Here is a 15612-nt window from a genome sequence, read left to right as displayed (position 1 = left end):
GAAGCAAGGCTGTGTCATGTTTGGGGACAGATATGGGGTAGTGGGTATCATGGACCCTCCCCTGAGCTGATCTGCCCTCGAAGACTCTCCATCCACAATGCCCAGTGAGCTGTCACTTGCAGGAAAGGAGGCAAATGAGAGTGCAGTGAGAGAATTTTCTGGTCTCCTTTGGAGACAACATCTTAATGGAATTCACTGTGCACTTGGGGACATGGTTAATAACGTTGTTAATAAATGAAACATGGTGCTGGCTGCCGATTCTACCCTGCTCACTGAAACCACAGATAAATTAATCCAGCAATGAACATAAAGCACACACACAAAGAGGAAAACCCAACCAGGAATGTTAATTATTCCTGCCCACTCAGCAAAGGGAACTGCCATTAGACTCACATTTTCTTTGGAAAACGATCTCGTGAAACACAGGTATCTGGTGACCTTGGACTTGAATAAGCCGTCCTTCCAGAGGTCAGCGTCCACGCCATCTGCTGTCTGTGCAACCTGCAGCACAGGGATGAGAAGAGGGTCATGGGTAAGATGAGCTGGGACGGGGGGTGGGGCGGGCCGCTTCCTCTGCACCTGTCCCAATTAGCACTGGCCCCAACTCTCCCGGCATCTCGTTAGTGCAACGCACCCGGCACAGGAAGAACATTTCCAAGAGGGAAAAGGGGAGGCTGTGAAAAACACAACTTCTAAAAATACTGTCCCTGGGGAAGCCACTGATTAAAGACACCCTGACAGAAATGGTTCTAACGAGGGAAGGATAGCTTTTGTTGTAATGGACTGTGAGGAGATTGGGCGGTCAGCACATGAGGCTGTTTGCTGCCACTTACTCAGGGGTGGGCACAGGGCACAGGAGAAAGCCTGAGGGGGTTTAAATACACCTGCGAGGGAGGGGCACCCCCTGTGGTGGGCATGGTGTGTCTTCCTGCCCACGGGGGCTCTGACGGGCTAGGGCGGTAGGTCAGGAAATTGGCTCCACACTTCATCTTCTTGGTACAAGCTCCTAAAGTGGAATTCCAGGTCAGAAACTACATCATGATGGGAAATAGGCTAGACTCACTTGATTCCACTTGTAGCCTCACTAGGAATCCAGGGTAAAGTGAGCCTTTCTTTGCCTCATTGGGCATGACATCCAGGGGTGAGTCTGGGCACAAGGAATTGACAAGGGAACCTCCTATCTCAGCAGAGTAGCCTGTGCCAACACAAAGCAGGGTCGGAGACCCGGGCAGCAGTTTCACACGGGGCACATCTGGGCAGCAGTTTCACATGGGGCACATCTGGGCAGCAGTTTCACACGGGGCACATCTGGGCAGCAGTTTCACACGGGGCACATCTGGGCAGCAGTTTCACACGGGGCACATCTGAGCTAAGGTGTGCACAGGGAAACGGTCCTTGGTCTGAGGATTCCTGGCCATCCTGGTAGACGGCTGAAAGGGTTTCTGTTCCCATGAAGCTGTAGGCACTGTAAATTGTCAACAGCCTCTGACACACATGCGGGAGTTTGCCACTATGTCCCCAAGCCCACCCCAGCTGCCATCTTGGAAGCTGCCTCAGAGAAGCTGAAGGCTAGCCAACAAGAGAAAACAGCTTATTTCTCAAACTGAACAGCTGTCAGTTAGCAGCTCTGAGGGTAAAGAGAAGAGAGGCCATTATGCTGAGGTGGCAAACCTAACCTGAAAGCTCATGAGGGGGGCTCTGGGAAAGCTTAAGGCAAGGTGGTGGCCTCAGCTGCTGTCCCTCGAAGTCCCTGATGCACTAGGCAGGGGCTTCCCAACCCATCCACACAGAGCTACAGGTTAACCTGAATTTCTCCCCCAAATCAAATGAGCTAATAGTCTGTGGGTGTAGACAGGAGGACCACAGCCCTAGCAGCAATAGGCAGTGTGCAATTCAGAGGCAAATCTGACCTGGAAACCCAGCGGCTTTAGTAAGTCCATGGTAGTTCAGACATGCCGCCGGCCCCAGGGGACACTACAGACGCAAGAACACTCACTGGTGAGCACCTGCACAGATGACTCCGTGCCTTTCAAACACAGGTGATTACTGTGTGGCTGACATGAATCCTCCCCCACCACACAAGGAGGCTCAGTGGGAACTTGCTAAAGGAACGGGTGGGCGAGGCAACGCTGCAACCACAGCCGAGTGTGAGAGGCCATGGCCCATGCAGCCAGCCTTCCTAAGCAGCATCACTCTCAGGACTGAGCTAAGCACGAGGCACTGCCCTCACTTCCCAGCCTAGCACTCCCCCAGGCACATGCTGCTGACACTCAGGCCACTGCGCTTGGGGTTGTGTCCGTTCCCTGCCCTGACTCCAGCAGGGCTGCTGCTAGCCCCGGCACCTCCAGATCTGAAGGAAGCTGACTTGTCCTCAGAGCCCGGGGTTGGAGTCAGCAGGTCCCTGACACACTGGTTCCCTCACTGGCACAAGGTGTAACTGCTGAATAGAAACTTGTAAGAAATTTGAGACACTGCCTTAGATGGGACAACTAAAAGAATACTCTAATTTGAAAAAGTCAGAGACCTGGAGAAACCAGTTACTGCAGCAGATTCCAGGTGCTCTTCTAGGAATGTGAGCTCATGCCTTGCTAGATGGTATTAACACATTTCCCACCTGGTAGCTATGTCTGGGTGGCAATGCAGTTGATTCCAGCCTTCCCCAATGCCAGTATCCACTTTCAGGTGCCCTTAGTTAGAGCTGCCCAACTCAGGGAAACCCTGAGAGGCAGTGACGGGCACAGCAGGGTGATACAGACCTCACAGGCCCAGCCTCCCTCTTCCTTCTCCCGCTCTATCTCAGAAAGCGACTGTTAGAGAGCATAAGCTGCCCTTTGAGCAGTGCCCCAGCTACCTGCAGCTAGCAGATATATCTTTTTGAAGGACCAGAGCCAAGGGGACGCTCTCCTCCTGGCTAGGAGCCAGGCAGCAGTCTGCTTACAGTATACTGTTTGCCAGGCTCTTGTCTAAGCAAGCCATCTGCAGCTGTTCAGTCCCCGACAGCCTAATGGCATGGGTACCCACCCACCCTCCATCCCCATCCCAGTTTGGAGATGTGAACGTAAGTGCAGCAGTAGACTTACTCCACGTCATTCAGTGTGCTCAGCTTCACGGCCAAACCCAGACACCAGGGACTGCTGCCTGGGAAAGGGCCTCAGGACATTTGACAAGCCACAGGCAGGCTTCTATCTGGAATGCAGGAAAAGGACCCAACCAGACAACCAGACAGGGAGAGCCACATTAAAGACTCCCCAGCCATCACTCTGCTGAAGGGAAGAGCTGGGAGCACCAACAAGCTGTTGAAGCCTACAGAGATGGGGACATTTGGAGGCATGGCACTCGGAGGGCTTTGCTTTGATGGCAGAGGTGTGAGACTGCACTGTGGTTCAGTGTTGCCTCCAAAGCCCAGGCTGGAGTGTGCGTGCCATTGCGCTGTGAGGATGAAGACGCAGGGCTTAGGAGCGTGCCTAGGCCACATGGGCTCTGCCCTTGGACAGGGGTTCATGCTGTCATGCATGGATGCTGTGGCAGTGGGATGTTCACCTCAGACCTTTCCTGTGCAGTGACATCATGTGACATCTGCCAGAAAGACTTCATGGGACATGGCCCCTCCTGGGCTTCCCAGCCTCAAGAACCCAGAGCCAAATACCTTCCATTGTTTATAGACATCCAGTCTGTGGTGTTCTGTTACAGAAGCTGAAAACAGACAAGCACAGTAACACAAATTTTCTCACCAAACCACTTCCTTATTTGTTTATTTATTCTAAGGCTAAGTCTGAGCAGGATGCTGAAGGCTTTCAGCAGCCCAGAGGGAGGTGCATACCAAAGATTACTAGGCCAGAAAACAAGGGAAGGACCAAGCTCACCAGAACCAGGAGCTGCAAGCGGTCCATCTGAGGCCTAGATGGCCTTCCCCGCCCCATTTTTTTTTTACCACACATCATTTATTCTACTAAGCACATCATTTATTCTACTAAGTCATCAGTATAAGTACCTCACTACCACAGCAGTGTACACAACAAAACTATGAGGGGTAAAATCACTGTCTAGTTCATAGATAAGGAAACTGAGGCACAGAGTATTGCCTACATAAATACAGCAAGCTCACAGGATGACATATGCCTATGGGGCCATGCCCAGGATATATTATATAGAGGAAAATCAGCTTATCAAGAAGCACATGAGAGAGTGTATGCAAAGGGCTCGCATAAGGCAACGGAAACGGGCAAACACTCTGGCAGGCCAAACGCATCAGTCGCAATGGTGCAGAACCATGCAAAGGTGAGCAACTGCTGGGGCTGGCTATTGACCTAAAAGAGTTCGCTCGGGCTTTCTCAGACTGCTAATGACATGTAAAGCAGCAGCCTGTACACTCAGCGCAGGGGAGCCCTGAGGACAGACACACCCATTGCTGCTGGGTGGCAAGACGCACAACCAGGACCTGGGGAGGTAGATGCCCTGGTAAGTAAAGGCACTTCCTCTTAAACCCGACAGTCTGAATTTGATCCTTGAGACCTACATGATGTGTGGAGAAGATGGACTTCCACAAGTTGTCCTCTGACCTCCACACACACAAAAGGAAGAAATGGGAGGGTGTTGGGCCCCAGCCCCATGGGGTCTCTGTGAGTTGCTGGTCAGCTTACAAGTGCAACTTGTTTTCCAGTCCAAGTGCTTTCTGTTTTCTAGTCCTAACTTACTGCCCTGGCCTTGACCCTCTGACATCAACATCTAGCAGGAAGAAAACAACGATCTCTTCTACCTGGGGTTTTTTCCACTGTGCTGTAAACCTGTATAAAAAGTTCCTCCCTCCTACAAGGCAGAGACCTCTTAGCACTTGCAATGAAGACACACACACACACACACTCTCCTGGCAATAAAGACAGCACATACATTCTCTTAGTACAAACAGCTAGATGTCTGGTCTCTCTTTTCCTGATACCCTGGACTTGGTTGTGGCGCTGGCGCGGCAATTGGAGATCCCACCGAGATCCAGAGAGACTTGAAAAGACTGGGAAAGATCAGCCAAAAAAAAAGACTCAGGGGAGAAAAAACTCAAGAAAGAAAAAAATTAAACAGGTACCTCAACTTCTAACAGTAAAATTAAATGGTCAAACCTCCAGGCTTTGCCTGAGAGATCACCCTAGGTTGGAGGGTGAATTGGATTAAATCTCCAGGCCTTTGCCTGACACAAAGGTCAGAAAAGTAAGGGGACCCTGAGAGATGGCCCTAGGTTGGAGGGTGGATTGGATTAAATCTCCAGGCCTTCGCCTGACACCAAGGTCAGAAAGAAAGGGGAACCTGAGAGATCACCCTAAATTAGAGGGTGGATTGGATTAAATCTCCAGGCCTTCGCCTGACAATGGTCAGGAAAGTAAGGGGAACCTGAGAGATCACCCTAAATTAGAGGGTGGATTGGATTAAATCTCCAGGCCTTCGCCTGACACCAAGGTCAGAAAAAAAAAGGGGAACCTGAGAGATCACCCTAGGTTGGAGGGTGGATTGGATTAAATCTCCAGGCCTTCGCCTGACACCAAGGTCAGGAAAGTAAGGGGACCCTGAGAGATCGCCCTCAGTTGGGGGGTGGATTGGATTAAATCTCCAGGCCTTCGCCTGACACCAAGGTCGGGAAAAAAAGGGGAACCTAAGAGATCACCCTAGGTTGGGGGTGGATTGGATTAAATCTCCAGGCCTTCGCCTGACACCAAGGTCAGGAAAGAAAGGGGAACCTGAGAGATCATCCTCAGTTGGAGGATGGATTAAAAGTGGGTAAACTAAAATTAGTAACAGTTAATAAAGGAGGTACTGGTATTAAGTAAAAAAAAAAAGATAAAAGTATATAAAATAAAAAATACACAGAGAGTCTGGATACTGTGTACAGTTGTGGTGTCTTTAAATTGTTTAATTGCTAAAAAAGAAACAAAAACTACTAAAAGACAATTGATTATTAATGCTACTAAATTAACCCAATTTACATGTTTTAAAAATGCTTTGACTTCTAAATTTAAATATAAGGACAGGTTACTTGGGAAAAGAATTTCTGCCTTTATTTCCACAGAACATAAAAAACTGTGGGTTCCTTCCAGACTAGTATGGTTTGATGAAGCAAGACCACCTAAAGCAGTGGCCCAGGTGATCCAACACCTAAAACAGCTAAGATGATACAGCCTTACAGACCACAAAAACAAAAACTTCAACAGGGTTCTGGGTTTGTTTTTTTGTTTTTGTTTTTTTGTCCTGATCCCCATGGTATTTCAGCGCCCCTTAACAGCAGAAAGTAGCTTGGAAAAAACGACGCCCACATTCCCAATATTTTTCTCAGGTGGGCTCTGTTTTGCTAGAGACAAGCAGGCTCACATGACTCCGCATAAGGGGCAAAAAACTGCAGGGCTCTTTTAAGAGACCTTGCGAACAATTTCCTGGTGTGTACTTAAAGGGGGTAAACTAAACTCAAGGGCTTCACTTCTATTAATTTAGAAGTAAAGTGATCAGACCCTCTCCCACCCCCTGCTTTAGCAGCCATGACAGGCTACAGAAAAGACATGTAGGCCTCTGACACAAGGAAACTCCAGATCCTCTGGCCTCTCAGAGTCTAGGGCCAAAACTGAACACAAAGAAACTCCAGATTCCCTTCCCCCTCAGCCTCCTAGATAGTTGGTTCCTGGGAACTGTTTGGTCACAAAAGAAACTCCAGGGGGGACCAAAACCTCCCCTGTAGTCTCCAGGATATAGTTCTGAAAACTATTGTTACCTATGTACAACAGGCCACCTGCAAGTGACCAGACAATGCCATAGGAACCACAAAATGTTCCCTCTCAATGCTGACCAATAAAAATAATTGGTACACAGGTACACATATTTCATGCCAAAATATGACTTTGAAAAATGCTCCTAATTGTTCCCAAATGTCAACCAATCAGAAACCAATCCATACCTACTGATGTAATCCTGTAACTTTTGTCTATAAAGCCTAACAGTAGACAGGGAACTTCTCTCCCTCTGGGGGCTGCTGCGACAGCTAGCCAGACAGGGTCCCTGTCATGGTTGGATGAACAATCATTAAACCTTGCTTTTGCAGTTTGGTGGGTTTTCCTGGTGGTCTCTGAGGACTTTGCAACTTGGGCACAACATTTGGGGACTCGTCCGGGATCCTCAGGACACCCAAGACCCCTAAAGGTTTAAGTTTCCAACCAGACAGGTAAATGTTCTGTGTTTGTTTGTCTCTGTGTTATCCATTGTGTGGGCCTGTCAAGTTCAGTGTCCTGAATTCTGTGGCAGGTTTGTGATTTTTATGTTTCTGTTTTTGGTTTGCTGGCAGACAATCTGAAACTCTGAAACTGTAAGAAACAGATCAAGAAGACCTTGGCAGACATGCTATAAGGTCAGATCTGGAGGAGCTGAGAGACATCTCAGCTTCTTGGTTTCTTGTCTGGGAGGGAATCCCGCCATCTGAATGTAAATTTGGGTAAAAATCTGTCTAATTAATGCACCATCTGAATCTGAGTAGCTACTAGGGAGTGTGACTCCCAACTGTAAATCTGAAACTTACAAGTCTTTGAGATGGGCCCCTGTCTTTTGTCTAAGTGCTGTTTGTCTGTCTTGTCTTGATGGTACTGACAGTATGGACTTGACTGGGACACAACCTAACATGGGACAGATACTCTCCTCATCTCTAGATCTCTGCCTGACCCATTGAAAGGACATGAAACAAAAAATCTGGGATCGTGACTAAAAATGTTGGGAAAAAATTTTCTTTCAGGAACACTGACCGCCAACGACACTCTGTACTCACCAGCGAGGCTCCCCCTCCCTTCTAGTCTGTATACTTTATGCTCTTACTTCCAACAACTGAAAAGAAAGTCATTTATGGTGGCTACACACAGTAGCTCCCATGAAAGATGGATCACCTCAGCTGCTGGCTGTGGGTCAGTACTCCCCTGCTGAGTTCTGGTGCCTGTACTTGTGTTTCTGCGCTAAGCCTCGCCTTGGGTGGCTGACAGCCAACTCAAGCAGAGTGTCCAAGGTACAGGTTTTAATGGGTTAATATAACGTTGCCATCTGCATGTCCTTGGTAATAAAATGTCTGTTCATGTCTTTTGCCCAATTTCTACTTGGATCATTTGTTTATGTCACTGTTGAGTTTTACATAGGTTCTCATCAGACGTGTGGTTGCTTAAACTTTTTCACATAACTTGTACCAGAAAAAAAGTAAGTACATTTTACCAGCCCTTCATGCATGGCCAATCACTGACAAAAGAAATGTGAGGCTGGGAGTGCACCTCAGTCTGTGGAGCAAGAAACTCCTATTTCTGACTTGTGCCTTCCCCCTTTTAAGGAACAATAAAATCTACTCTGTTCTAAAAAATTATATAAACTTGGGCTGGGTGTTGGTGGCGCACGCCTTTAATCCCAGCACTCGGGAGGCAAAGGCAGGCAGATCTCTGTGAGTTCGAGGCCAGCCTGGTCTACAGAGGGAGTTTCAGGACAGCCTCCAAAACATACAGAGAAACCCTGTCTTGAAAAACCAAATATATATATATATATATATATATATATATATATATATATATCTTTGTAATTTAACAACGACCCAGGTGATAATGGTTTTAAGGACATAAAAGATAGTTTATGCTTGTACTCTATAAGTTACCCTCTTCCCTCAGCCTAGACAGAGGGACAATCTAGTCAGTTTCTGCCAACAAACTCTGCTGCTGAACATAATTCATTTACCTTTTTGCCTTTTATTTTGGTCGCTAACAATTTTCTTTTTTCACCGGCTCTGTTACACATGGCTTGTTTGCAGAATGTTGTGCCTTTCCAGGGCCCGGTAGGGCACACGTTACATGCAAAAATCCTGCCTGTTCCATCTGCAGCAGATATACATTCTTGTCACTGATAGTTTTAAGTTACTCTGTCTCTTTAGATGCCCTGTCTGTTTGCTAAGTTAAAAGAAGTTACAGTCAGGATGGAGGACTCTGAGCAAAACATCCCTCCTCAGCCTCTGGGTTTAAATCCAGTTCTCCAGACAGATCCTGGAGATGTCACTGTAGCCATATTAAGTACAGAAAAATTTTATAACAGGTATAAACCTTACTCAGTCCCCTATATGTTTCCAAAGATTAAGCTTAAAACAAATAACTAAAAACAAAGTTGTCTATCTAGATTTACCTAGACAACACTCTTAATGCTTTCAGAGATCTACAGAATATGGCATTTAAAATGTTAACTAAAAAGCTTATAATATCAGACAGAGAATCCCAGATCCTGACAATGACCCAAAGTCTCCAAAGAAGGTTACAGGACACCTTGATGTCTACACAACACTGACCAGGGGGCAAGATTTCCTAATGCATACCTGCTGCCAGGACCTGGCCCAGACCATGGACAAGTGACAGAACACTGGAGAATTGATTGTGCCTCTTTTGCCTAGACAAAATAAGGTCAGTCTTTTCCATGTCCCTCTTCCACAGAGAGAGAAAGAAGAAAAAAAACCTCTCACCTGTCTGTTCCTGAGAATGGAATTTTCTCCCCTTGTCTTGGGACTCCTGTCCTTCCTGATCACTAAAACTATGGACCTAAGAGTTCTGATTAAGTATGTAAGTTTTAACTTCTGTTCCCAATTTAAACATGTCTCAAACAGATTTCCACTTCTGGCAGACGCATCTGAGCATCAGTTGCTGACTGCAGCCTGCTCCTAAAGACTGCGAACTCTAGATTTGCTATGGATGTAAACCAGCCCAGCCGATGTGAACACTCCCTGTTTCTTCAACAGAATCTTCCAACCAGATGCTTCTGACAAATACTCCACTGCCTAAATTCCCTCTTTGCTTTTGACTAGCATTTCAGCCTACTTGGGCCCCTGACTACGACACCCCAAAGTCAACAGGAAATAACACAGAAAAGAGTATGTTGCCCCTTTTCCCTGGTTGAGATGCTAAGTCAAAGAAAAACTCCTTTACATAAGGGAAAGATAACAATAAAAATTGTCCACTAGTAACCTAGGATTGGGTTAGCTATAAGAAGAGGAGGGACTGAAAGTTTTTCCTGGTGGTCTCTGGGGACTTTGCAACTTGGGCACAACATGTACGAGCATCTGGCAGTGACAGTGTCCACATCTCTGAGCTGGCACCATGCTGCGGATGTCAGCATAGACTAAGGCGGTGAGCACAGCTCCCAGTGCTGACTGAAAACTTATGCCCACCATGTTGGAAAGCCAGTGGCTGGTTCTTTAGCCTATATAAGACACATGGCCAGGAAAACAAAGTTTTACAGTTAAGTCAGATTCAGATGAAGTAAAATCTAGGTATACTTGGGAGAGTAAAAGAAGCAAGATACTGGAAAAAGAAATAAAGAAAGTAGCTGGGTGTGGTGGCACACGCCTTTAATCCCAGCACTTGGGAGGCAGAGGCAGTCGGATCTCTGTGATTTCCAGGCCAGCCTGGTGAACAGAGAGAGTTCAAGGGCAGTCAAAGCACACAGAGAAGCCCTGTCTCAAAAAAGCAAAAAGGAAAATTAAAAGACATGGAATAATAAAAAAGCCATGTAAAGATGAAAAATACACAAAGAGTCTGGATACTGTATGCTATTGTGTTTTTCAGTTGTTCAATTGCTAAGAAACAACTGCTGAGATATACTTGAGTATAAATGCTGCTGAATTAATCCAACTTATATCTTTTGAAAATGCTTTGACCTCTAAATTTAAATATAAGGACAGGTTACTTGGGAAAAAAGTTTTTATGTTTTCACAGAAAAATGGAAAGCTGTGGATTCATTCCAGGCTTCTAAGGTTTGATGAAGCAAGACCTCCTGAAGCAGTGTCCCAGGGACCATACAGCTGTACAGACTACAAAAACAAGGACTTAGCCAGGTTTCTGAGTTTTGTCATGATCCCCATGGTATGGGCAGCGCCCCCTATCAGCAGGAAGCAGTTTGAAATGAACAATGTCCAAATTTCCAAATATTGTTTAAATGTTTGTTTTCATTTATAAAGGGTTGGTTATAAATGGTAATACTCACAGTTAATCTTTCTAAAGGGAAAAGTGGAATATGATATAGTAATGAATACTTTGTATTGGAATGGATTTTCATTTATTGATACAAATTTAAGGTCAATTTTGTGATATGTATATTTCTCCTCTTGATTAAGTTTTCTGATCTTTTAAAATGTAATGCCTAATTAAATACAGATTATAGATAGTTACTTATGACAGTCAGAACTTTTAGTTAGGTAAGTTAAGTTTTCTAGATATACAGAGATATATTTGAGATAGTCTTCAAACCTTTCAAAGACCATCAGAAAATGGCATTTAAAATGGTTTAGGGTTTCTCTTGACAAGGAGAAATGTCTGCTCCTGGCAGCACCAATTACATCTGAGAGGAAGACGGGCATCGAAGAAACTCATTATGGAGTTTGCTTTCAACATGGCAAGGTTAGCCATTTGGGCAAGAAACTGCTCTTGCCTTTACTGCAGGATCCACAGGAAAGTGACTGCTGAACTTGAACAGTCCTACAGGGTTCCTGCTTCATGGAAGAGTCTCCCAGACATTCTGCAGGACACAGAAAAATGACTGACAAACTGCCAATGCAGGTGGACAGTTTAAAATTTCCTGCTTTGCTGAGAAGTCTTCCAGACACACTGTGGCCTATGGGCTGAAGATGTATGCCCCAATGCTACAGAGGAATTTCTGGTGACTGTCGAGGTAGCGAGATGTCTCTATCAATTTTAGAGTTTATATATTATCCTTCTGTGGTCTTTGATGGAGTTGAAGACAGCTAGTTAGTTTTCCTTAGTTATGATAAAAGATAAGCTACATATAAGGCTTTAGACTCACATGGATATGATAGATAATAAAATACTTTCTTTAAATCTTACTAAATGTTAATGAACAAAATATTGTAACTATAGTTCTTACTTGATAACTGTTCTGTTATATATAATTTGACTATGTTAAGGTTAAAGCCTTTCTTTTTATTTAAACAGAAAAGAAGAGATGATGGGGGAAGTCCTTCTGTGTGTGTGCTTATCTTTTTGGTGAATAAAGCACTGTTGGCCAATAGGGAAGCAAGATATGTGAGACTAGGAGTCGAGAAGGATTCTGGGAAAGAGGCACAGGTGGTCACAATGTAGGAAGACAGAGGAGAAAGAGGTCGGGACCCTGTTCTCTGGTAAGCGAAGACCACATGAAAATATTCAGAATAATAATTATGTGTTAACAATTAAGTCAGAGCTAGCTGATAAGAAATCATAGCAAGCGGCCAACAGCTTCATAGTTAATATAGTGTCCTGTGTGTTATTTGGGGGCTGAGAAAGCAGCAGGACCCAAGCAACTGGCAGGAAGACTACACATTACAAGACAGGCACAGTAACATACCTTCCCAGAGTTAAACAAATAAAGCATAAATAATTCACAACCTGAAAACAATATTCTACCACTTTTTCTCACTTTTGTCAAAAGAAAAAGAAAGATTTTAACTTTAATATAGAAAACTATATACAACATAAACAGTTACCAAGTCCACTGGCATTAGCATATATAAAGTTTTATACCTAACTTACTTTTTATGACATCCCAGGAAAACTGTAACTATAACTATGTAGTCTTTATCAAAGGCACCAGAAGGATATAATATTTTTAAGTAAACAAAAAATGCATTATAACCAACTTCTAAAAACTCTAGAAATGACAGACATCTGAATGTCTGGACAGTCATCCAAAATTTCACTTTTTTATGGGTTCTGTGTGTTCAGTCTGCACAGCACACTGTAAACCAAAGGTGAAAGCAGTTTCTTTGTCCAGTGGTTAACCTTGTCACAATGAAAGCAAACTCCATAAGGAATTTTGTAAATGTCCATCTTTGAAGTAAATTGGTGTTGTCAAGAGCAGATGTGTCTCATTGTCATGAAAATCACTAAAGTAACAAAACATTTTAAATGGCATATTCTGTAGGTCTTTGAAAGATTTGAAGACTATCTAAAATATATGTGTACATGATTGAGAAAGTATAGCTAGCATGTCCACAAATTTTATTGTTATAGATGACTAACTACTGACCTGTGTTTTTTGGTTATCTTAAATAGCTTGTAATAACAGCTTTTAATAACTAGAACTTTACCTTACATTTTGAAATGAACTGTCTATGCATAATACCTTAATCAAGAGCAGAAACATATATACAGTATGTGGTAACAAAAAGTACCTTAAATTTGAATGTACAAAAGTCCTTTAACTAAGAGCAAAAACATATACAATGTAACAAAATTGACTTTGAAATTGTATCCATATACCAAAATCCAAGCCACAACAAAACATCTGAGATTATTAGTTGTATTTTATAAATTTTATATTTTCTTAAATTATGACATCCATGATTCACAAAATAGCCAAAGACCACCCACACTCCCTTTTCTCTTGGGAATGTAGGCATATATATAATTTTTGTTGAATGTGGGTGAAGGCATCTTTAGGGATCCCAGAGAGAAATTTGAGATAAAGACCAAGTCCTGGGAAGACCAGCAGTAATGTTTGTTGCTAGATACCATCTGTTGAGTTTTAGGTGGTCTCTCTTGATCAAACCAGATCCATATCAACCAGGAATGCTGGGACTAATCTACAGCAAACAAAAGCAAAATTATTTTTCCAAACCATTTTTGATTTTTATTTGACAAATCCATATTTTTACTTTTTTAAAGTCAAGGCATTTTTAAAATATCTACGACTGGCTTATTTTTATAGTACCTCTTAATTTTAGGTTTCCTTTGCTTTTTAGCAAACAAAAAATTTAAAATCAACACAATACAGGATCTAGACTCTTTGTGTGTTTTTATCTTTAGAAGGCTGTTTAAAAGTATTGCTTTTATTTTAAACTATTTTTATGACTGTCTATATCCTTTTTTTAAAAAGTCTATGCACATTGTAAAACACACTGGAACCTGTTTAGAGGTTTTTTTGGGGGGGAGGGGGAGTCTGTACTTCTTTTACTATATACCTTTTAACTTGTTTTGAAAGTACCAGTAACTTTGCACTATTATTACACCTGGGTCCTCCTCCTGTAGCTCTATCAGTTAGTTGGCTCTGCCCATTTCTCAAGTCAGAAAAGCCAAGTACAGAGCTCACAGCCCTGTCAGAAGTTTGTGACCAAGAACTGTATTAAATCTTTCTAGCCATGAAAGAACGTACCTGTGTTGTCACAAGCAGTTTTTCCTCAGCTTGGTGTATTTTGTTTTTATTTAGCACTGCTGGCTGAACAGCAGTGCCACTTAAAGGATTCCCTATACTTTATTTTTTTAGTTTTCTTAGGCTGTGGATGGATATCTGAGGCCCACACTGGGTGTCACTATATCGAATGATGTTTTTGTTTTTACTCTTTTGGCTTTTTAAGGGGCCAACCACCCAGCTCCCAAGTAAATCACACATGGGGGTTTACTCTTGGTTATGAGTGTCCAGCCTTAGCTTGGTTTGTTGCTAGCCAGCTTTCTTATTTTAAATTAACTTGACATCCTTTTGTCTCTGGGCTTTTCTAGTCCTTACATCTGTAAATCTTACTCTTACTCCATGGATTGCTGGGCGGCTGGGCAGCTGGCCACTGACCTCTCCTCCCCTTGTTCTCTTCTCTCTTTATCCTCAGTTCTCTTTCTATTTATCCTCTCTGCTGCCAGCCCCGCCTATCCTTGCTCCTGTCCTGCTATTGGCCACTTAGTTCTTTACTAGGACCACCAGGTGTTTGAGACAGGCACAGTAACACAGCTTCCCAGAGTTAAACAAATGCAGCATAAACTAAAGTCACACAGCTGAAACTAATATTCCACCACGACTGTCCCTTCACTGAGGACATCTGGCTTCCGAGGCAACACTGTGGAGGGCAGAGCGCTGAAGGGAACACTGCTCACATTCTTAATGGAGTAAGACACACGATAAAACATATATGAACTTGAGTCAATGTAATGCCTTACATTAACTTTTTTAAAAGGATGACAGGAGCAACTTGGAGGAGACAGGGAGGTGTGCTCTGTAGCAGCAGCTCAGCCTGGCTTCTGGATAGGAAGAAAGTTACCTGGAGATGAGCAGGGAATCGGGGAGCCCCTCCTGCAGAAGGGGGGGCAGGACACTCCCTGTGCCTCCAGTAGGGCTCTGTTCTTACAAAGGAGAGGAAGGAGAGTCGTAAGGTTACAGGACAGCCTAGGAATGATGGCTCAGAGGCTCCGTTTTTAACAGCCATGCACAGAAAGGACCTAGAATCACAAATGCAAAGCACTGCTTGGCTCTTACAGCGGGACTGGGACTGTGCGGAGATACACAGGACCCAGGGCGGAGATGCACAGGACCGAGGGTGGAGATACACAGGACCCAGGGCGGAGATGCACAGGACCGAGGGTGGAGATAGATACACAGGACCGAGGGTGGAGATAGATACACAGGACCCAGGGCAGAGATAGATACACAGGACCGAGGGTGGAGATAGATACACAGGACCCAGGGCGGAGATACACAGGACCGAGGGTGGAGATACACAGGACCGAGGGCGGAGATAGATACACAGGACCCAGGGCGGAGATAGATACACAGGACCCAGGGCAGAGATAGATACACAGGACCGAGGGCGGAGATAGATACACAGGA

General features: G+C 44.4%; 1 protein-coding gene across 6 annotated transcripts in view; it reads right to left on the bottom strand.

Moving 5' to 3' along the window:
* Mvb12b (multivesicular body subunit 12B) overlaps nt 1–15612 on the bottom strand; it is a 162115-nt gene that overhangs the window by 108037 nt on the left and 38466 nt on the right. For all 6 annotated transcript variants that reach the window (XM_040735701.1, XM_040735703.1, XM_040735706.1 and 3 more), the window contains exon 3: nt 394–501. In XM_040735701.1, the coding sequence (XP_040591635.1) occupies nt 394–501 (108 nt within the window). The remainder of the gene's footprint in view (nt 1–393; nt 502–15612) is intronic.

The sequence above is a fragment of the Mesocricetus auratus genome, unplaced genomic scaffold, assembly GCF_017639785.1.
Source record: "Mesocricetus auratus isolate SY011 unplaced genomic scaffold, BCM_Maur_2.0 Super-Scaffold_100047, whole genome shotgun sequence".
NCBI classification, from domain to species: domain Eukaryota; kingdom Metazoa; phylum Chordata; class Mammalia; order Rodentia; family Cricetidae; genus Mesocricetus; species Mesocricetus auratus.
The sequence above is the reverse complement of the archived record's forward strand: the minus strand, read 5'-3'. Positions and strand labels throughout refer to the sequence as shown.